This window comes from Ostrea edulis, chromosome 5, assembly GCF_947568905.1.
Source record: "Ostrea edulis chromosome 5, xbOstEdul1.1, whole genome shotgun sequence".
In the NCBI taxonomy this organism is placed as follows: Eukaryota; Metazoa; Mollusca; class Bivalvia; order Ostreida; family Ostreidae; genus Ostrea; species Ostrea edulis.
In genome coordinates, this window is record NC_079168.1 from 2248401 (window position 1) to 2270175 (window position 21775).

Sequence of the window (21775 nt, forward strand, 5' to 3'; positions counted from 1 at the left end):
TTCAAGTTTGTTGAAATCTTGACCCCCAGGGGTAGGGTGGGGCCACAATAGGGGATCAAGGTTGTACATGTGAATTTATAGGGAAAATCTTTGAAAATCTTCTTCTCAAGAAACAATGGGCCAGGAAAGTACAAATTTAGGCCAATTCAACTTTTAGAATTGATAGATTATCATCCCCGCCCGCCCCTAAAAAATTATCCTGCCCCGATTTTGTTTCATTTTGCGAAACTTGCCATTTCCGGAAAATGTTCATGTCTGACTCCGGTATTTACACTTGTGTACATTTCTGGTATAGCAACATGAAAAGTCACATGAAGAAAATAGATATGGTTTTCTTGATTTCTTACGGGCATAAATGAAAGGAATGGATTAATGTTCTTCATACCTTGAAGAAGTTTGTTATCTTTCTGAGTCTGAAATTAAAGCTTAACTTGGAATTTGTCTGTGAAATAAGCATAGATTGATATCCATCTGGCATTAGATGATGCATTTCTGTTGACAAAATTCTCGTTTGTCATTAATATTTTTCTCAGAAAATAAAAATTAAAAAAATAAAATCCTCCCACCCACCCCATAGTTTTTGATGACCCTGGATGATTATCTACTAATTAAGTTGAATTGGCCTTACATGAAAGCTTCCTGACAGACATGTAGTGCAGATTCAGGTTTGTTAAAATCATGGTCTCTGGAGGTAGGATGGGACCACAATGGGGATCAAAGTTTTGAATGCAAATATATAGGGAAAATCTATAAAAATCTTCTTCTCAAGAATCAATGAGCCAGAGAAGTTGAAATTTACATGAAAGCCTCCTGACATAGTGTAGATTTAAGTTTGTAAAAATCATAGCCCTTGGGTTTAAGGTGGGTCCACAATATGGGATCAAACTTGTACTTATGAATATATAGGGAAAATATTTTAAAATCTTCTCAAGAACCACAGGGCCAGAATAGTTTAAATTTATATGAAAGCTTTCTGATAAAGTGCAGATTCAAGTTTGTTAAAATCACGACTCCTGGGGGTAGGGTGGGGCTACAATAGGGGATCAAAGTTTTACCTGCGAATATATGAACATGTCTAGTGTCGAGTGGGATTTTGCAAGTTCTTATGAACAGTAAGAAGAGTGGAAAGTAGTAATGTAATAATGCCTCATGGATCAAAGTCTGGCAGGAGAAATAAATGTCTATATTGCCCTGCACACCGAGATATCTACCAACTGGGTGGTGAACACAGGACATTAATCAAAGGCCATTAAGATCAGTGAATATCGATCCCAGATAAGAACAAATCGACACACTGACAAATAAAATTGTTTGTCACTTCCACACCTGCTTATCAGGGCTTTTAAGGTCAAGATTAAACATTTAATTACCACTACTTATTGATAGGATTTTGTTAAATAGCCTGTCCGAAAAATGTTGTTTTTCTTTCTTCTGAATCGTTATTTGAAAAAAAGAGCCTTGTTTATCTTGCAGTACCACTGAAATGAAGTACATTGGTATGCCCTCTGCATTGATACATAATGATACCTTGTATTGAATCGGATTATGTGTTTTTGGCCTGCATTTTAATTCTTTTGATATCATTAATTATTAAGGAACGTTCTGTCGTGAGTGATGATTTTTCTTGTACAATCGAACACAACAATGGCAGTTCTCTATTAACACAGAGCTTGTCAACTTGTGTTTATCTTGAGTGTAATAAGTATATATACATAAAACTAATTGAAGTGCCAAGGAATTGAAATTTTTAAATACCCTTTAAAAAAAATTTATAGATACTTATGCAAAAGCGATCAGCAACTGTTTAATAACAGGTTAGCATAGCCATTGTGTTGAACCTATTGAGTCCCTTGGCTGAGTGTGAAGTCATCCTGGGACCCAATGAATGGTAATCCTGCGGACTTTAGATAACTCTGTCGATTACTACCCACCAAGGCATAACCAGTGGAATGATAATGGCAGATCAAACGCTGATATAATTTCAGCGACCCGCGTCGCATAAGTTACATTGATAGCTGATACGACACTTGTGTTTTGTGTTGAGGTTTGAGCTTTTTGCCTTGGACACAGAATTCTGGGGTCTTGTGACGCTGGGAGCCTTCACAGAAGTGTATCGGTGTTTGTTTGTTGAAGTTTGGGAAGAATTAAACAATTCAAACCACAAACAATGGAAAATGGATAGATTTGCAGAGATGTCTTTGTCAAAAGTACACTTTGTTCTGAAAGCCATGACTTGATATGGTGTCTGGAATTTTTGCTTCATGAAATATTTTGATGAACAATTTCTTATTGTTTGTGTGTGTGCGTTACAGACAGTCACAAGTTAAAATATTGGAATTTCTTTTTTTATTCACAAGTGAGAATTTGCAATCTTTTCTGAATTAAGGAGAATAGAGATTGGAATTATTATAGCATTTCAACATACAAAGGACAGAATGAAGATGTTGATGGGAACCATTTAACAGATTGTCTTTTGAAGATTTCATAATGAAAAATAATTTTAAGGATTGTGTTGCGATTATAATTATTTGGTATCATGAATGTCTAGTGACAGGCAAAGCATGGGACCTTCAGATGAGTTAATGTACATTAAAATGAATGTGGGATTTCTCCCCAAACGAACATCCCCAAGAGAAGAATTGGTAAACCACAAGGCAATGGGATCCTCGTTGTCAAATGTCACTGCCATTAGCAGCACCAAGATGGAAATCAAAGCCAAACCAAGGCTCCGCAGAAGTTGGTCTGTGACTCCGACATGGGGATCTTCGTCTCCCACCATGAAGAGCACAATCTGTAGTGGGTACAGTTTTGGGCGGCCAAAGCTCAGCAGAAATGTTTGGGGACATTCCCCAGAGCCGACCCAGTTACAGGATTTTGTGCCCCTCCCTGGGATGAAGGTGTCTCTGAAACTGATAGAAGTTCACACTCAGCCTGAGGTTGTACAAAGTGACGAGGTTGAAAGACCCTGTGTGTAAGTTAAGCTGGGACCTCTCACTGGGATTCTCTCACACCAATGATAAAAAAATTCTTTCAATATATCTAATTAGGTTGGTCAGGTAAAAATGCCCTTTTTCTAAATGAAAGTATTTTATAGAAATTTTACTAGCAGCAATCATAATCATAACTTTATATTGAAATATTTTGGATGTTGAGAATCTAGCACAGCTGTATATCATTAGATTTATTCTTGTGTAATTTGTTTTAATTTCTCACATAGCAGAAGACAAAACCTTTGATTATTTTTGTTGTTTCACTTTATCCGACAATTTTCCAAACCTTTAAAAGTTTAAATGTTCTACTTAACATTGTGATGAATGCAAGTATCAGATATTAGGACAGGATTGCGAGCTTGTCATTTTCCTTTCTAGTTGGCTATGATAAGCTTGTTTTATAAATAAAGGTTTCTGACACTTTTAACATGAATTGAAGAATAAGATTTAAATTTTGCCAGCAACATGTTAAACTAAATAATTCATTTCAACAGAGAGATCAAACAAAACTCTCGAAGAAAATAGGACAATGTTCCATGATAAAAGTATTGATTTTAACGGGATCGCTGAGGCTTAACAATTTTTTACAGTAGCTTTTTGAGGCCCAACTACCAGGTCCACTAATGGAGGGCTCTTTAGAAGTAAAAGTTTCCAACATCCTCAGAGAGTTTGAAGTCATTTATTGAATGTCATGTGTAAATTGTAATGTAGTTTCTAGGAAGAGTTTTATTAATATGTTCATTGCTAGGAATTTTCAGACAAATTGATCTGAACTCCGAATATTAAGCTAATATCTATTATAGATTTCTTGTTCTTCTGATATATGGAAGGAACTCACTCGGAAATAATCCAAGTCTCTAGGAAATGATAATTCTTGCAAACTGGGTGACTGAATTATTCAAAGAAAAGATATACAGGCCAATATAATAGAAGCTGACTTTTCCTTGTTGAAGAGAGAGTTATCTAACTTTGTTCAGGAACATTGTACCTAAGTTAAATGGTTGTCCTTTAATTCAAAATATTGATATTTAGAACTCCACTTCATGGCAGATTCCCTATAGTAATAGCTCTGTCTTTCTGTTTATCTGCACCTCCATCAGCAGTTTCTATAGAATGTGATAACTTTAGTTTCCTAGGGAAGATTTTCACAAATTTTATACATTGATAAAGGCTTGGATTAGGCATTGGAAGATCCCTATTGATTTTCAGATTTACGGGCTTTGTCTTTACAGTGTTATTGAACTTACAAGTTCTTGATATCAGTCAAATAACTTTTTCTATGGCACACAATAACTTGAGGTTACTTGAGAAAATTCTCATAGATTCTGCATTTAGAGGTAATGCTTGAGTTTCTACAGTAATCACACTGCCCGTCCGTCTGTTAGTTCGTCAGCATAATCTACGTTTCCTTGGGAATGTTTTCATAGATTTTATACATAATACTTGGATTAGGCAGAGGAAGTCCCCCTTTCGAATTAGAAACTGTAGGGAGAATCGGATACAGCATGAATTTATTCTGTCCAGTGTGCAGTTTTGTAGTTTAATGAGAAACAGTAGGGAGAATCTGATACAGCATGAATTTATTCTGTCCAGTGTTTATCAGTTTTGTAGTTTAATGAGAAACTGTAGGGAGAATCTGATACTGTATTGGTTTATTCTGTCCAGTGTTTATCAGTTTTGTAGTTTAATGAGAAACTGTAGGGAGAATCTGATACTGTATGGGTTTATTCTCATCAGTGTTTATCCAGATTTTTCCTAAACAACTTTGTTTATTCTGACTTACATTGAAACTGATTATGACATGTGGGAGTTGTAGATGTAGTGTATATTGAGGAAATGTCTACCTCAAGTCCTCTCAGTTGTAACTGACCCCAGAACATTTAATGCCCTCACATTGTAAACTTCAATTTCATTTTGAATATTTATAATATGTATAATTTATTATATACTGTACTCATCAATAATCCATGTTTTCGTACTATATAATTCACAAGAGTAATCCGACATTTCGGATTATCACACTGTGGCGATCTGAATCCATGTCTCCCTTAAACTGATGATGTCACAATAGATCAACACAATGTTTTTTGTGGAAAATGATCGATCGCATCACAGACAAGACTGCGTACACAAAAAATAATTTCACTGTCTGTTTGTGTTTTTTGATAATTTGGAGTACATTTCATTATCTTATAAACATGGATTTAAAAATGCATAGGGATATATATATATATATATTTTTTTTAATGAATTTATCATTTATACTATTATAGTAATTTGACACGAAGCGTTGGATCACATCTTGTTGACAGGCGCGGATTTTCAGATCAAACGAGATGTGAAACGTTTTGTTTGATCCGATAATTCTCGCTGGTCAACTTCCATAATCTGACTCTTTGGATCAAGTTACTATAGTAATAATATATATATGTATTCCCTTTAATAATTATTCAATTTAGATTTTGTTGTATTTGTAATAGATTACAGACACTGACTAAGGAAATGATTATACATGTATTCTCAATAAGACTTTCTTATATAAGTTACATACATTAGGAAATCATACATGAACACAGACAAGGTTAGGTTTAAGGACATTTGACATCAACCAAACAATGGATGCATGGGTTGATACATATTTTTGGGTTGTTTTTTTTTTTTATTGTAATAATGTGTACGGATATAAAGTTTCTAAAAATAAATAAGGGACTTGTCAATTTTCTGTGATGTTCAAAAGTTGAAATGCTTTAACCCTTCCTACATAACTAACAAATTTTTCCCACTATTTTTGACTTGATTGAAAAATGGAAATAAAAAATTAAATTTCATACAGTAATTTATTTTATAAAAACATAAATGTAGTTTTTATTTTCATAATTTTTGGAAAAAGTTTGTTATAGCATGTGTAGTTAAGTGAAAATGTGTATTGCATTTGTTCACCAGTGAATATTAACTTTGTTTTAGTTAAGTTGTTCACCAGTGAAATGTAACTTTGTTTTAGTTAAGTTGTTCACCAGTGAAATGTAACTTTGTTTTAGTTAAGTTGTTCACCAGTGAAATGTAACTTTGTTGTAGTTAAGTTGTTCACCAGTGAATATTAACTTTGTTGCAGGAGAAAACAGCTCCTGACAATGGGTGAGGATAAAACTAAGAAAATTCTGGAGGGAAAGCTTGATAAATCTCAGGGTGAATTTGTGGGACGCTCAGGCCTTACCTACCAAACACAGGAGTCAGTAGCTTCCAAAAATCAAGTAAGTAAAGAAAAGAGGAACAGAGTATAATTGACTCTAGTAAATCCAATGTTATTTATTACAATTGTTTTGATTGGATGAAAACGCAATGTATTCATATGTGCCTGAAAACAAGTAATGTATGAAGACTCAGCGGAGAAACTATTGAAATATTGGAAATTTTTAATACAGGGAACAAATTGGAATTATAAGAATCAAATATTCTTTTTGAAGAATTTATCGGATGTGTAAACTCTGGACATTTTTCTCATAAACTGAATATTTAAGCACTTTTATGTAGTTTGTGTGTAAAGTGTCCAGAGTTTACCCATCGATAAATTGTTCAGAAAGAATGTTTAATCCTGTAGTAGTCTTCTCGGACAGGTAAGAGTGATGCCTGTACCTCTCGGACAGGTAAGAGTGATGCATGTACCTCTCGGACAGGTAAGAGTGATGCATGTACCTCTCGGACAGGTAAGAGTGATACCTGTACCTCTCGGACAGGTAAGAGTGATGCATGTACCTCTCGGACAGGTAAGAGTGATGCATGTACCTCTCGGACAGGTAAGAGTGATACCTGTACCTCTCGGACAGGTAAGAGTGATGCATGTACCTCTCGGACAGGTAAGAGTGATGCATGTACCTTTTGGACAGGTAAGAGTGATGCATGTACCTCTCGGACAGGTAAGAGTGATACCTGTACCTCTTGGACAGGTAAGAGTGATGCCTGCAGAATTTTGTATCTTTTGTAAACACAAGAAAACATTCAGTATGTGAATTGGTAGATGTATTAAAAATGATGTCCGACGTTGTCGTCATATTGAACTGGAATAACTCCAAATGCAATAATGTCGGGATCATTTCTTAAATGAATTTCAAATAAATAGTCTTCAAATTAGATTATAGTATGTACTAACATTGGGTCTTTGAATATCAGCTGTTCTATTTATTTTCAGGATTCTTCGAATAAAAGACAATTTGCCAAAAACTACATCAGTGAAATCACAAAAGAGACTGTTTTCACAGACAGAAAGAAAAACGAATTCCTGAAGCAATGGCCATTAATTTTCCATGAAATGGTGTATAGTGCTGTGACAGATATGTCTGACATGCAGGGTTACATGAAGAAATGTCTTGAGGAGTTGGAGAAGAGCTAGTGATGACCAGGAGGAGCAGAGAGGCAGGTCTAACCTTGTGCAGGAAAATTCTTGTGTGTGGAAATTCTCAGGACTTGGGGCAATGCAAAATTAAGTTTCAAAGAGAAAGATTTCTGAAGAGAAAGTTTTGGGAGAAGAATCGACTTCAGATCTGTTCTTTGTGGATAGTGGGACCCAACTTAGCAGACAAAAGCAGCCATTTAGTGGACCACTTTTCTGTGAGAAGTTCATTTTGAAGGAGATTGTTTTTGTGAAGACACGAGGCAGTCCTGACGAAGACTGCAAGGTCACCGGAGGTCAGCACCAAAGGTCGCCCTCACGTGAACCTTCTTTTCACAAGTTTGTGTGATTTTCGAGTCCGAGACACTTTGTCCTTATTTTGTGAGGCAGTCTACAAGAAGATGATTTAAAGTGCCATGCAGAAACCATCCATCTAGACTAACATGTGCTATATATCAGTCAATTAGAGCCCATGTCTTTCATGTACAGTGTGTGGATAACTTTTCAGTTGCCCAGCTTCACATGCTGCAGTAAAATTGTGTTAATCCATGACTTGTCTCCCTTCCATACACAGAAAATCTCCCCATATATAATAATTTTGTGCCAACCAACACAGTACGTAGATATTCTTGCATTTAATTTAATTTTCTATCAGTTTTGAAACCTTGGCAAGATTCTGTACATTTATTTGGGACCATTATTATTCCACAGGTTTGGATAATTTTTTGTGTGTACATTTGTTATACAGAGAGAGAGAGAGAGAGAGAGAGAGGAGAGGTTTTCTGAATTCTTGAATATGCATGTGTTTAAATATTGTTTCTGGTATTTGGAGTGAAATAAAGGGCAGTCATGTTTTGTTTGAAAGTTAAGTATGAAAACATATTGCAAGTTATTTGGATTGATAGGAAAGGCTTGAGAGTGTGCTGGTATAATTGGTGTTTGTATGAAGTTCATTGTTACATGATAGATGTCTTCTGACAACAAGTTACAATATCTTTTGTTATTTCACTGTCTTTAATGGTGTACAAAACCAAAACGGATCAGATTAGATAAAATATGAGGGTGGTATCGCCATCTGAATATGTTAAACTTTTTAGTTCTAAGTTAATCTTTGTACACAAACTAATTGAAATTCATTCATAAGTTCATAAAGGTTATTCATAGGTCCTAAGAACTGTCCCCACATTTATTACTGTTTTAAGGTGGAGCAAGAGATAGCTTTTACATTGATACACAGTAAAACACAGTTATAGTGAACCTCCAGGGCCAGCAGAAAATAGTTCGTTATAACCCAACTTCATTATACAGTAAAACATGGTTATATCAAACCTCCAGGGCCAGCAGAAAATAATTTGTTATAACCAAACTTCATTTTACAGTAAAACACAGTTAAAGCAAACCTCCGGGGCCAGCAGAAAATAGTTCATTATAACCAAACTTCATTATACAGTAAAACACGGTTATAGCAAACCTCCAGGGCCAGCAGAAAGCAGTTCATTATTATAACCAAAGTTTGTTATATTTAATAATATTTTCCTATCATAGGGGAATAAATTAAATATCATTTCGCAATAAGCATGAATTCGTTATAAGTGTGTTCATTATAAGGGTGTTTTATGATATCACTTAAATTTCTCTGAAATGATTTTGACAGGAAGTCCTTTAAACTTCTTACCAGAAATCTAGGGAGGGGGGGGGGGGCTAGTTGAAAATCAATGTCGGCAGATAATTATAATTTAGCCAACCCCCTTCTCTCCTCCAGCTCTGCTTAAACCCCTTTAGTATGCACTTTTCAGAAAAATCTTGTGTTATTTCCCCTGTAAGTGGATCTGATCAAAATTGTGGGAAATGACCAATGGTACATTATACAGTTGTTATTTTTTGGATGTTGTATTGAGTCAGGAAGATATTATTTACAGCTATTTTCTGATGACAACTTTTAGCACTTTGTTGACATTTTTGTACAATGTACACTTCAATTTCTACTAAAACTTGCATTTGTGATACTTTAGAATCATAAGTACATATAGATACAGTTCTCCTAAGAGACCCAGTTATATAATATTACAGTTCTCCTAAGAGACCCAGTTATATAATATTACAGTTCTCCTAAGAGACCCAGTTATATAATATTTTCACGACACTTGTACATTTTGTATTCAATTTGTATGCAACACAGGTTACTCTGTGATTTCAGTGTCCGTCTTATTGAGTATATCTATGGCAATGCTTGAAAGGTTATTTATTAAAGGGACAAAACCCTTGTAAAATAAAGGCGTTACATTGTGTGGGTTTTTTTATTTTACAAAATACTGTAGGTTCCTTATTTTACATGAGTACTTAATATGGCAAAATGACTCGTATATCAAACCACAGGAACATGAGTTTGCATGTGGTCTGTTAATCAAGAGTTCTTGCATACATATATTTTAACAACAGAAAAATAAAAGGGAATGATTTTATTTCGCGAGTGGTGCCTTTTCAGAAGTTACGCGATAATAAATTCCTCGCGTACGTTTAGGAACCTACAGCGTAGCGTACTTCCTACAGTGTGTTATGAGGTTTAACAATCCAATTGCTCCAATCAGAGAATATTTATTAGAAGAAGTTGTGAGTTTTTTCCAGGTGCAGAAAGTGTGAATCAAATACAAAATCTATTTAAGAATGACTGTAAAATGTAAATCAACTTAGATTTGCTTGCAAGAAATTTTTGTGAATATTTCTTGCTGCGAATCAGTCCTTTAATTCCTCTTATATTTGTTAAAGATTATCTTGGTTGTGAAAATTAGTCTCTGTGAACCAGTTAATTGCTGAGAAATTGCAAAATAGAATTGTTGCAAATAAAAGCTGGTATACAGTATTACTCACCACTGTCCGACTGGATCCAACTGGAATTGACTGGATCTGTTGTCCTACATAAAGCATGTTTTGATTCCCTCATATGTAAGTTCAGTTGAAACCTAAAGTAAGCTTTTCTGATTAAGTTTTATCTCTTTGCTGTCTGTAACTTATTCATCAAGAACCCTGGGCCAATTTCAAACAAACTTGGCACAAAGCATCTACGAGGATGCAAGTTTGTTCAAATGAAGATCCAAGGAGAGGTTATTAAAAATTGGGTTGGATTTAATAAATCTCATTAAAAAAAAATCTCTAGGCTATGAAAAGCCATACTTGCAAGCAAACTTCTGAATATAGTGAAGAAAACCATGATCTGCTCAGAGCTGCAATTTAACCTAATCTCCTCCAGAATCACAAGCATACAATATATAAAATTAATATGCAAGCATCCTCATGCAGTGCAATGAAAGTTTTATGTACTGTGACTCCCATGGTCTTGGCAGGGTTCCAAAAGGAGTTTTAAATTTTACACATCAAGGGTATTTAGGATAATTGATATGGAATGGTTCTCATGTTGTGTAGAATCAAGTTTGTACTCCCAATGCTTGGCATCCTCAGGGTGAGGCCATCATTGGAATTTTAAGTGTTTTACAAGGTCAATGTGAGTGAAGTAGCCCATGGATCCTCTTTGTGTTTACTCTTCAAAGCTGGAAGCAAGAAAATTCTAGAGATGTTGAGAGAAGAAGCCAAGCAGTAGAAGATGGTTTGAGTCTACAGCCTGTACAAACAATGCAGATTGATGTAGTTCTATCGAGGTCTCGTCATTACAAGGAAATAGCTAGGTTAACCTTTATGATATTAAAATGTAGAATCAGCATCCTCTAGAAATAATCTTCGACGTAATCGGATATCGTGGTGTAAATCGCTCCGGTCTGCGTTCTGTCAGATCCCAACAAGTTTGCGTTACAAGGAAGTGTCATTTCCAGGTGAAGACGGGCAGGATGTTGTTGTACTCCAAAGGAAACCAAATGAGGAAGGAGATTTTTATCAAGAGGTTGTGATGTTTACGGCTTATTTTAAGTGGACGCACGTAATCTGTTGATACAAGATGCTTGTACTGGTAGACAAGGATTAGCCCCATATTGATCTCCTCCATTTAGGTGTAGGGAAAACAGCTATGCATACATGGCAACATATATATCCATACAGTAAACCTTCATTACAACAGGTGATTAAATGCGACACCTGCACTAGATATTCTAAATTCATGGTATTGAATTAGACTGGTAAATGTATTCAATTAATCTACCCACGACAATTAGGGCTACAGAAAGTTTGACACTCGTCTGAGATAAGCAACAGCTATTCATCAACTTTTTAATTTAAAGAGATTAATATTAAGGTGATGATTCTCCTTAATCTCAGGAATTTCAATATTTTCACTTTGAAGGATGGAAAAATCTATATCTGTTGAATACTAAAGCAGTATGCTATATATAGTACATGTTACAGATCCTAAATACTTTAACTTGTTCAATTAATAAGTGTAAAGACCTTTGATTCAAAGCAATACATGATATCATAATTAGATCCTTGATGAAAAAGGAACTGTCAGCTTATAGTATACTTGCCAGTATATACAGCCTAGAAGATGACCTTGAGTTTTGACCTCAATTTATTATAAACATATGTTGATTACAGATGTATATACTACGAGATGAATTCTATCTTTCATTTATAAAATTAACTACTCCAATGACATCCCTAATCATTCAGAGATCTCCCAAAGATAACTGTGTCAAGAAACTTTGACCATGTCAGTACCGCAAGGTTCCTCAATTCCTGTCAGTACCGCGAAGTTCCTCAATTCCTGTCAGTACCGCGAGGTTCCTCAATTCCCAATTTGTGGATTCAGAGAAAGTAGAATGTAAATATACAAAATGAATTTCAGTTTTAAAATACCCGAGGGTATGAACTGCAATGCATGAAGTATGCCGTGTGAGGTGTCAGTTCATACCCTCTTGTATTTTCAAAAATGAAATTATTTTTTAATTAAAATAATTTACTAATGCAACTTTGTTATACAAAAATGCATCCTGCTTTGAAATTGGCTGATGTATTGTGCATTATTTGACCGAGTCATTGATAAGTCTTTACTCCCACCTCTGGTATATCCAGGGGTTCGTGTTTTCCCCAACTCTCTATTTTTTTATTGCATAAAGGAGTAACGAAATTGATCACTGTGCGTTACCTTCGCCTTTCATAGTGATGTCAAAGCACCACTCCTGATGGACACATTCTGAAAACGTTACAAAAGTTTGTTCATACCTTGTGCAACGGTCTGAACACGCTCACCGTTGCTTAACTCGCGTGATAACTAGAAAACCTAGTTCATTAGCGAGGCAGTAGAATTGTCCATTACACTATGGATCAATTGGAGACTGAACCTGTGACCCTTGCATGACCTCAAGTTAAAATGAGCTCCATCAGATTTGTAATTTACAAGCAGCATTCCAGGTCCAGCACGAAGCGAAGTATAAGACATTTTACGCCATGTAAAATCCCAATATATACAGTATTAACGGTGTATTTCTTCAATGTATTCCCGGTATTTCTTCAATATATTCCATGTATTTCAGAAAACAAACAACATGATAGTTTAAGAGAATTTTATTGACTAATAGATGCTAGAAGACTTGGATACAGGTTTATAGAAATTCAGAAATATCAGACTTGGACACAAGGAGATTGAATTTCTCTTCTTCAAAGTAGATCAAATAAATAACTACCTCACATAAATCATAATCAACTGTAACAAGCAAAATACATTATCGTTACATAAGTAACTGGGCAGATGAAATTCCCTTCGAAGAAAACTGAAAAATGTCCGGGTTTGATTAGAGGTAAGTACAGACAGGTTTAGGAATGTTAGAAATAATAAATTATATATGTACAGTGTTTACAGCATAAAGACAGTATACTGAAGTCAAGCATAAAAAGTGCTATAAAAATTCATCATTTAGGACATTAGATCTCAAAAAAAAAAAAAAAAAAGGAAGATTCATAAATATTCAATATAAAGTAACAACGGAGAATCAATTTTGATAAAATCTGTACACTAGAAAAAAAATCTAACATTTAAGCTATGTACAGTATGCAACTTACTGTCTTGGACCAATACTGAGAAAAACTTTTAAATCCGTAGTACATGCATGCATATGGAGTATTTATTTTACAATCGTACAACATCAAAACATTAGATTATATAAATCCAAAGGACTAGAGAGGTTGAACAGGGTTAAATTTAGAGATATAATGTGATCTCCTTGAACATTTATAATGATTTCATGCTTGCAGTAAAACACGGTTATAGCGAACATGCTTATAACAAATTCATGCTTACAGTAAAACATGGTTACAGCGAACACATGAATTCCTGCTTACAGTGAAGTTATTTTTATTCCCTGTTGTTTTAATACATGCAATGAATTCACTTTATACAATGAATTACATTTATAACTTATCAAAATTGCTCCTCCACAGCACTTCGTTATGAGCGCGTTTTACTGTAGTCACAAATCTGCAGTTCGTATAATTATATACATGTTTCATGAAAGTAAGTAGATGTTTATGATATCTATTGAAAAACTGTAGGAGATATGCTAGGAGAAAATTTATTGTACATACATCTATAAATTGAGCAAAAACCTAAATATTTGCTAAGCAAAAAAAAAGAAATGGTTAAAAAGACCAACAATAACATATACCCTGGGGGCAAAACTACGTTTTGTACAAACAATTGGGGACCGACACTGAAACCATCGCAGTATGAACACATCTCTCTAATAATCAAATCTACAGGTCCTTCGGTTTTACAATCATGCTGACATATTGCACACTGAGTCTCAAACAATCAGATAGAATTGAGGTAATTTTTTAAGCCAAGATTTGGCCTCCTTTGATCGGGGTGGAGGTCGACAGGTGAAGATGAGGGTGGAGAAGAATTGGGTAGGTGTTATCATTTAGTCGGTCTTTGCCGAGTTGTCCAGGTACTGTTTTTTCAAGGCGTCTGTTGCTGCATCGCTTGCCATGTCCTGGGCCATTTCTCCCGCTGGAATTAGAAAGCAAGACGCATATTATTCTTTGTACAAATAATTCATGTAGGGAAATCACTGGTTCAAAGCACTGACAAATAACAGGGTATAATAAGAACGTTTTGGCTCCCATTTTGAATGGCTCATAATGCAGTAATTCAGAATTAACCAGGAATAATGCTTGTTTCATAAGAACGACTACATTCCTATATAATAAACACTATTATGTTATATTTCCCCCCCCCTTTCGGAGTCAAAACCTCTACCCCAGGTACTGTTCAATTTGCAGAGAATAAACCCCTCCCACTGATGGTCTTATAAAAATTTAATAACTTTCCCAACAAAATTTCATCACGCCAGTAAAACAATGAACATGAAATAATCAAATAAACATGTGAGTATAACATGTATTAATGTGTGTTATCTATTTTTAGGATGATTATGATTTAAAAAACTTTTAAGGTAGATTTATTTAATAAGCATTTTTCATAAAGTCTGTAGTCTGTTTAGTTTCATATGAAACAAATAGCATGAGCTTGCCTACCCACCATATTTACTTATTTCATGTAATCAGATAAAACGTGTGTGCTTATCAGCCACATTCTCTGACTTCATGCTCTATAGTTAGATGCATCTTAGATATGAAAATCTCGGATACACAAGCGAGTACTCTGTTTTTCCTGCAGCGTAAAGTATGTAAAATCTGATCTAAAAAGAAGACAAAAATGGAAATACATTGAGTGACCATGTCCTTCCTCCTTTAGTTACCACTAGGTTTGAGACGGACCACATTTTAAAGTTTCAGTGAAATGTGTTTTAAAGTTCAAATCAGTTGTAGACCAAAATTGGCCTTTATTGTATTTTGTTCTTTAGATACTAAATAAACAATGATATATTAATAAAATTTTGTCACAAATGAACAGGTCTTTCTTAAAATTTTACTTCTCTAAAATATTCTATAGGTGGATATTGAACCACACACACCGAAAATCATGAACATATGCAAGTGAAATATATCTGGCCAGTTGCGGGGCTCTAGATCAGGTAAGAATGGCTCAGCGGCGGATCTGCAGACCACATAAGCCAGGTTTAAATGCCGGCTGAGTCAGGTTTACCCGAGAAGGAATTCTGTTGCACATTATAAAAACGAGTAAGGCTTGCCTATTCTGGAGTTGCTGTAAGATGTGTCGAAAAAAGTAATTTAGAAAAGTGCAAAATGGGGAAACATTGCTGCAAAATTGAATTCAAATAACGAGGTCCATTAATGAATCTGAAACCTACTGACTCAGAAATAGCATCGTCGGAAACCCACAGTCGGTCGCACTAAAAGTAGTGCATGAAATACTTTTGATCAATTTTTTAAAGTTAACTAGCTGTACATTTGTGTAACTCAAACAAACCACCATTTCATCAGTTTTTCACAGTTTGCTCTTTTCTTATCAGTGTATCTACATCAAAACAATCCAAATATTCTGCATTACTCTAGGTGATCGAGATAAAATCAGATTTAAACCACCTCTTTCCAAGAATTTACCGTAAATATGAGCCGTACTCACGCAAGCCATACCCGTGTGCAACGAAAGAATTTACCGTAAATATGAGTCGTACTCACGCAAGCCTTACCCGTGTGCTACAAGTGAACCTAGATTTAAACCTCAGATTAATAATCCGAAGTACAAATCCAAGCTACGCAACTGACCAATAATCTAGCACAAATATTGTAATTCTGTGGACAAACTGCCGTCCTGCTGGATCTATCTACATGTATGCAATATCTTTCACCAGAATTTATTGTAAACTAGACCTATCCCAGTGCCTTAAAAGTTATTAGAATCATTTAGTAAAAACTGATAACATACCCTTCCAAAACTAAACATAGTGCAGTTAAAAACGAGAACTGAAATTTTCTTATCCCCCATCACTTGTCTTCTTTAATTTATTAAATCAATTAATTAATTTTACACTGGGAATATCAGGAAAGCATTTTATAGACAGTCAAAACAAGAATTTAAACAAGGCATGCAAACAAAATGTGTGCACTCGAAACAAAATAAAATGGCCCTGTCAAAAGTACCGAGAAATCCAATGCTTGATTTATTGTATTGCAATATTCTGTTATACAAATTCTTTAAAATGCAGGGCTTTGTTGATGAAGATGTGCTTTAATTCGCAATGCTTGCACAGCAAAAGGCTGATTATGAAAGCTTTGGTACTCTGATAAATTTAGGACATGATTGGAAGTAGAGATTGATGATCAAGCCATTGGATGTGAGGGAATGTATGATGCTTGAAATTTTCTAGGAACTCACCCTTTTTTGAGGCTTTGGATGCTAGACCAAACACTTAAGCACATAGAAAAAAAAGCACATTAATCAGACACGACAGACAGTGTTGCATACTAGCATGGATAAGACAAAGCTTCTGATTGCCAGTGTTTATTTTATTAAATGGTTCAATTTTCTGAATTAAATTTTTTTTAAAAATCACACATATTTCCGCCTGCATATTAACTGCAATACCAGGTTTGACTAATGAGTGGGAAACAGAAGATATACATGTACCTGCCATACGTATTAATGTCTCTTTTTAACTATGAAAAATGCATAAAAGAAATGCATACAATGTTTAAAATGAATAGCATACAGAGAATGTCATTATGATACAATACTAGTTAATCTGAGATATTCATATATTGAATATTCCATCTTTAATACAATCTAATCTGCAATATTAAGTTATGATGTTGGATTATGTAGGAAATGACTTGTTAGATGAAATGCTGTTTATAAAAACAAATTCTATACACTGTGACAAGCTACTGGTATACAAAAAGAAAATATCCACTACATATATATACACAAACAGATAGTGGATAAATCATGATTATCTCCCCTTACCTTCCTGTGCTGCTTCACTGGCACGATCCAAGGCGCTGTCAATTTTCTTCTCATAGCGAAGGATAAATGGTCTGATGACTTTGTAGTACAACGTCTGGGAGCCATTGTATGATGTAGGGGACATACACCAAACTAGGAAAATGCACTGAAGCCAAATAAAACACAAATTAGAGTTGTCCTATAGGGAAGTGTTCTCTCTCTCTCTTTCTCTCTCTCTCTCTCTCTCTATATATATATACATACCTATACATCTATTTATCACAAAACTATATTTTTCCACATGTTCAAACTAAGTAATTTCTTCAAATACGATCATATATGTATGTGTGAGCAAAGGAAAGCTTAGTGCACTTGTTCATTTTATTGGCCAGCCAAAAGTGAGTTCCCAAAGTTATTAATTTCTTTGTTATAAAATTACATACAAATGCATTGAATGCATTACAGAATTTTTCTAAAATGATGAGAGCTGCTAACACTTTTCATTTGGATAAAACTTTCAGCTTTTGTAGATAATTTTTGTAGGTGATCAAGAAAATGCATAAAACTGAACTTGACAGGGGACATACATTTCTGCATTATTGTGGTTCCTGAGCAGCACATACCAAGATGCAACAAAATTCACATTCCAAATATTCTCACAACCTCCACACTAAAACCAAGCGTGTTGTCCATGATCATGTATTTTTTTCCTATACCTCTCAAGATTCTATAAAAATGCATTTATTTTCCAACTAGAATCATATTTTTTCCCCAAACCACAAATGTCAATCAAAGTCAGCTGACCTTCAGGAGCCAATAGAATGGAATCCAGAACAAGAAGATGTCTGTGAAAAATTCTAAGAGCGCAAAAAAACTGTAGACAACCCAGTAGATGAGCCAGACAGTGTCGTCATCTTTGCTTGTGCTTTCTACGGCTTTAAATCTGTAGACAAGAGAAAAAAATCATTCATTCTAGTACTTTCAAAAATTCTGCTTTCATTGTTGTTTGTTTAATTAATAATGAAATGTTTGTTACATTAATTCTTCTTTTTTTATGATGTCTCCATAGAGTGAAAAATTCTCTCTCTCTCTCTCTCTCTCTCTCTCGAGAGAGAGAGAGAGAGAAAGATGTTAAACATTATAAAATCAATCTTTTTTTTTTATCTAATAGTGTACCTCTAAAAATCAGTAACAAAATACAGTATTATGTCTCCTTATGATTTCATAGTAATGGAACAATGTTTTACCACAAATGAATAATATGATTGTAAAGAATTACAATGCGTGTCATGAACAAATGATGTAGTGTACAGATTAAATGTGAAGGAAGAGAGTCATCAAAGCCTCCATAAAGCTCCGGATACATTGTTACATAAAATGTATTTCATACATTGATTATTGAACTTGTCTGTGTTTACTTACGATGCATAGGCTGGGTATAGAAAGCCTATAAAATTACACAGGAACTGGGCACCATATCCCACCATCAAATACAGGACAACTATTGCAAGCAGCCCTAAAAGATCAAAAATATAATGCATAATAAGTAATCTGTTAAAATTTGTACTAAATTTACGTTCATGTAAAGCTTTTCCTCCATAGACATGGCATGTATGATATTGTTACAATTGATGAGAGGAAAACTCAAAACACAAATGGTGCATTAAAAAGCAAAGGACTTGAACACAACCACTGATGTCATAGTTCATTAGGCAATGCAAACATGGATTGTCTAAACCCCCCACTACCATCTAAATAGTAAGAGGTCTTGGATTTAAGGCCCAGCTGACATTTTCCCTTTCCATATACAGTAAATGAGATCCCTGTTTAATCTGAGTTACTCCAGAGTTCAAGTGGACGAAAACAACTCTCCTTAACTAATGCCAACCACCTGAAGTTTCCTACTAGAATTCACCTGTAAAGTTGTGTAAGCTTTCTTACTAATAACAGGTTGCCTCATTTTGAGACAATGACACAACTGAAAGCAGCTTATCTAGAAAAGAAAATTTATACGGATACAGACAAAAAAAGCTATGAAGACAAATTTGGAAAAAATAAAGACTTCTCTGGGACATAACCTAGGTTAACTGTTATATAATTTACTTAAGTCGGGTTTAACAAATAGAAACATTAGCTCTTTTAAAGAGTTGTTTTCCAAATAAAACTCACATATCACAACGTTTACCATGCTTACAAGACAGTACTATTTACAATATTACACAGACATGTAAACACACATACTTAGATTTAATACAAAGTACGCTATATATAGCACTAGAGTCTCGAAGTTGACTCGTGGTCAACAAACTTACACATATAAATTATCTAAAGATACAGCTTATTATACCAATAATTATTTGATACTCCAGTAAAATTACTTCTATCATAAATGTATTAGCTGTCTCGAATACTTAAAATGTGTATATGGTATGCATGTGAATAGGGTATCATGTAGTTATGTTTAATTGTTAAAATTGTATACTATAAATAAGCTGTCTCGAATGCTTAAATCACAAAACTGCCAGTCTGATTGACTTGGCACAGGCACTGTCCCTTTGTACCCTCTGTGTTCAGAACAACATTTTATACTATTGTTTCACTTTACTTCCCATATAGCATCCTTGTTATACAGTGCATTGTCATGCAATCAGTATTGTTATGAGCCAATTCCAGACCAATGTCAAAATAGAAAATTCCTTAACATGTGTGTATGGTATGCATGTGTACATTGTATCATGTAGTTGTAATGTTTAATTTCAAAAATTGTATCTGCCCCCTGAGGGCCCTTGATTGGTGAATAAATATAAAATATAAAAACAGGTCTATTTGGTACAATAAACAACCCACAGGTGTTTATATTATGAATGAAGTCTCAGGGTGATTTTTAAGATTTATTTTTTGTTCATTACATGTAGCACAATACCATCTACAGTTTAAAGGTATGTACTAATTACACCACTTACATGTAGTAGTAGAGATAAGAACATTTGTCTATTACATAGACATTCACATCAATATATACATACAGTACTACTGAGAGTACAGTCTATGGTGTACACAACACACATTATCCCATAAGTATATATTAACTAAAGTGTACATGTACATATATATTGAACATTTTAATTGATATAATTTTTACATTATATCATGATATGCAACTGATTATATGCGCTATGAGCATACATTATTTCTATGGGCAGTTTCTTTTTGAAGAGAGATACAAAGATTTTGAAGTTGTTTTCTGTTTCTAAGGCTAAGTAAAGGTAGATGACCTTGTCCAATAATATTTTTTAATGTATATACTACGTCAATGACTATATTGTGGACATTCAAAAATAAAGTGATATTCATTCAAGATAAAGAGTTCGAAAACCTATTGGAAAGGAGTGAACTAATGCTCACAAAACTTTTCTGAAGTTATTGGTCAGTCGGGCTAGACAAAGTTCTACAAGTTAAATTAAATTTGGTAGCCTCAGGCACTGGATTTTAAGAAAATTGTAAAACAGACACCATAGTCCACATCATTTGCTGGTGTATATTGTACAGTACTGTTAAGATTAAAAGACAAAGGATTGAGGGCCAATATTTACAATATTGAATAAAACAAAAAACATTGGGTTTACAAATCAGTCTGTATGTCACGCATCTACCTGATGAAAAAGCATTACTCAGACAAGAAGAGTCCTTTGAGGGTCTCAATGCTGGTATATGGGACCTGAAATCATTGTTAATGTTCTCAACTATCAATATTGGGTGGAAGAGTTTAAGATCTTATCTTTAGCAGTTTACATTTGATGGTATAGTGATGCCCATCCCCACTTATATTTCTGCTCACCAAATACGAAGTATGGAATCTCCATAGATTTCCCTACATATTGCTGTTCATACCTTTCACGTTTTTTTATATAGATATGAAACGGTCTGAATAATGTTATCACGTTGTAATCCCGTGATGATTTTTTTTTTTCCAATATAAGGGACCTAGCTTAGTTAGTCATATATTTTTTAATAGGTTCTGATGAAAACTAGTTGAGTATTCGTTACAACAGCTATATTCCTGGTCCACAATAGACAAAATCTAGAGCAAAATGAGGTTTTAAACATCTACAAAACAGCTGTTGATGTGAACACTGATCACGTCACCGGGCCGGGCCATAAAGGCTAAAAATAAACATACCAAGAGCAAGGTAGAGTCTTCGTACTCCAGTCTTCCCTTCAGCCTTTGCCAAAAGATCAGTAAAGCCATTTTTCTCGTGCAAGATTTTATCGAGCCTGGCCTTCCAATTTTCCACGTTCTGTTGCACAGCGCTGGCCATTTTCTCTCTAGATCTCTCCAACCCTGAATAAGTGACGTCACAGGAAACTGGATTAACGTATCTTCCTAAAGGGTCGTCTCATAACACATTTTGTAACTTAATGGTTAAGTCGTACTTTGTTATTTTCAATTTTATTGACAATATATATTGCCAACTAGTAAAAAATAATGACAATATAATTTTGGTTAGAATTACCTTTATATCATATAAGGACATCAATCTATAACTTAAAAGTGTTTTATTTAATATTTACAATGCATAACATTATCTC

General features: G+C 34.5%; 2 protein-coding genes and 1 long non-coding RNA gene across 16 annotated transcripts in view; 1 reads left to right on the plus strand and 2 right to left on the minus strand.

Annotated features, from left to right (window-relative positions):
• LOC125650193 (leucine-rich repeat-containing protein 49-like) overlaps positions 1-9663 on the plus strand; it is a 59703-nt gene extending 50040 nt beyond the window's left edge. For 7 of the 11 annotated variants that reach the window (XM_056166993.1, XM_056166996.1, XM_048878249.2 and 4 more), the window contains 3 exons: positions 2549-2971; positions 6103-6241; positions 7177-9663. In XM_056166993.1, coding sequence (XP_056022968.1) covers positions 2549-2971; positions 6103-6241; positions 7177-7377 — 763 coding nt within the window. In that variant the 3' untranslated portion in view covers positions 7378-9663. The remainder of the gene's footprint in view (positions 1-2548; positions 2972-6102; positions 6242-7176) is intronic. The other 4 variants (XM_056167002.1, XM_056166998.1, XM_056166999.1 and 1 more) reach the window with 1 other exon arrangement.
• LOC125650207 (uncharacterized) lies at positions 2332-10644 on the minus strand. The gene is made up of 3 exons (XR_007360923.2): positions 10549-10644; positions 10246-10337; positions 2332-2909 (listed from the first exon to the last, which is right to left on the minus strand). It is a non-coding gene; the product is annotated as an uncharacterized LOC125650207 (long non-coding RNA).
• Positions 10645-12870: 2226 nt separating this feature from the next.
• On the minus strand, positions 12871-21591 carry LOC125650204 (receptor expression-enhancing protein 5-like). Of its 4 annotated transcripts, XM_048878268.2 has the most exons (7): positions 21366-21565; positions 18608-18701; positions 17990-18128; positions 17207-17351; positions 16871-16899; positions 16619-16651; positions 14231-14326 (listed from the first exon to the last, which is right to left on the minus strand). In XM_048878268.2, exons 1-5 carry the CDS (start codon positions 21502-21504, stop codon positions 16883-16885), a joined length of 534 nt encoding a protein of 177 aa, XP_048734225.1. In that variant the 5' UTR covers positions 21505-21565; the 3' UTR covers positions 14231-14326; positions 16619-16651; positions 16871-16882. The 4 variants fall into 4 exon arrangements, with proteins under 4 accessions (XP_048734222.1, XP_048734223.1, XP_048734225.1 ...); XM_048878265.2 differs by lacking the exon at positions 16871-16899 and having other exon boundaries at positions 12871-14326; positions 21366-21591; XM_048878267.2 differs by lacking the exon at positions 16619-16651.
• Between the last annotated feature and the right edge of the window lie 184 nt (positions 21592-21775).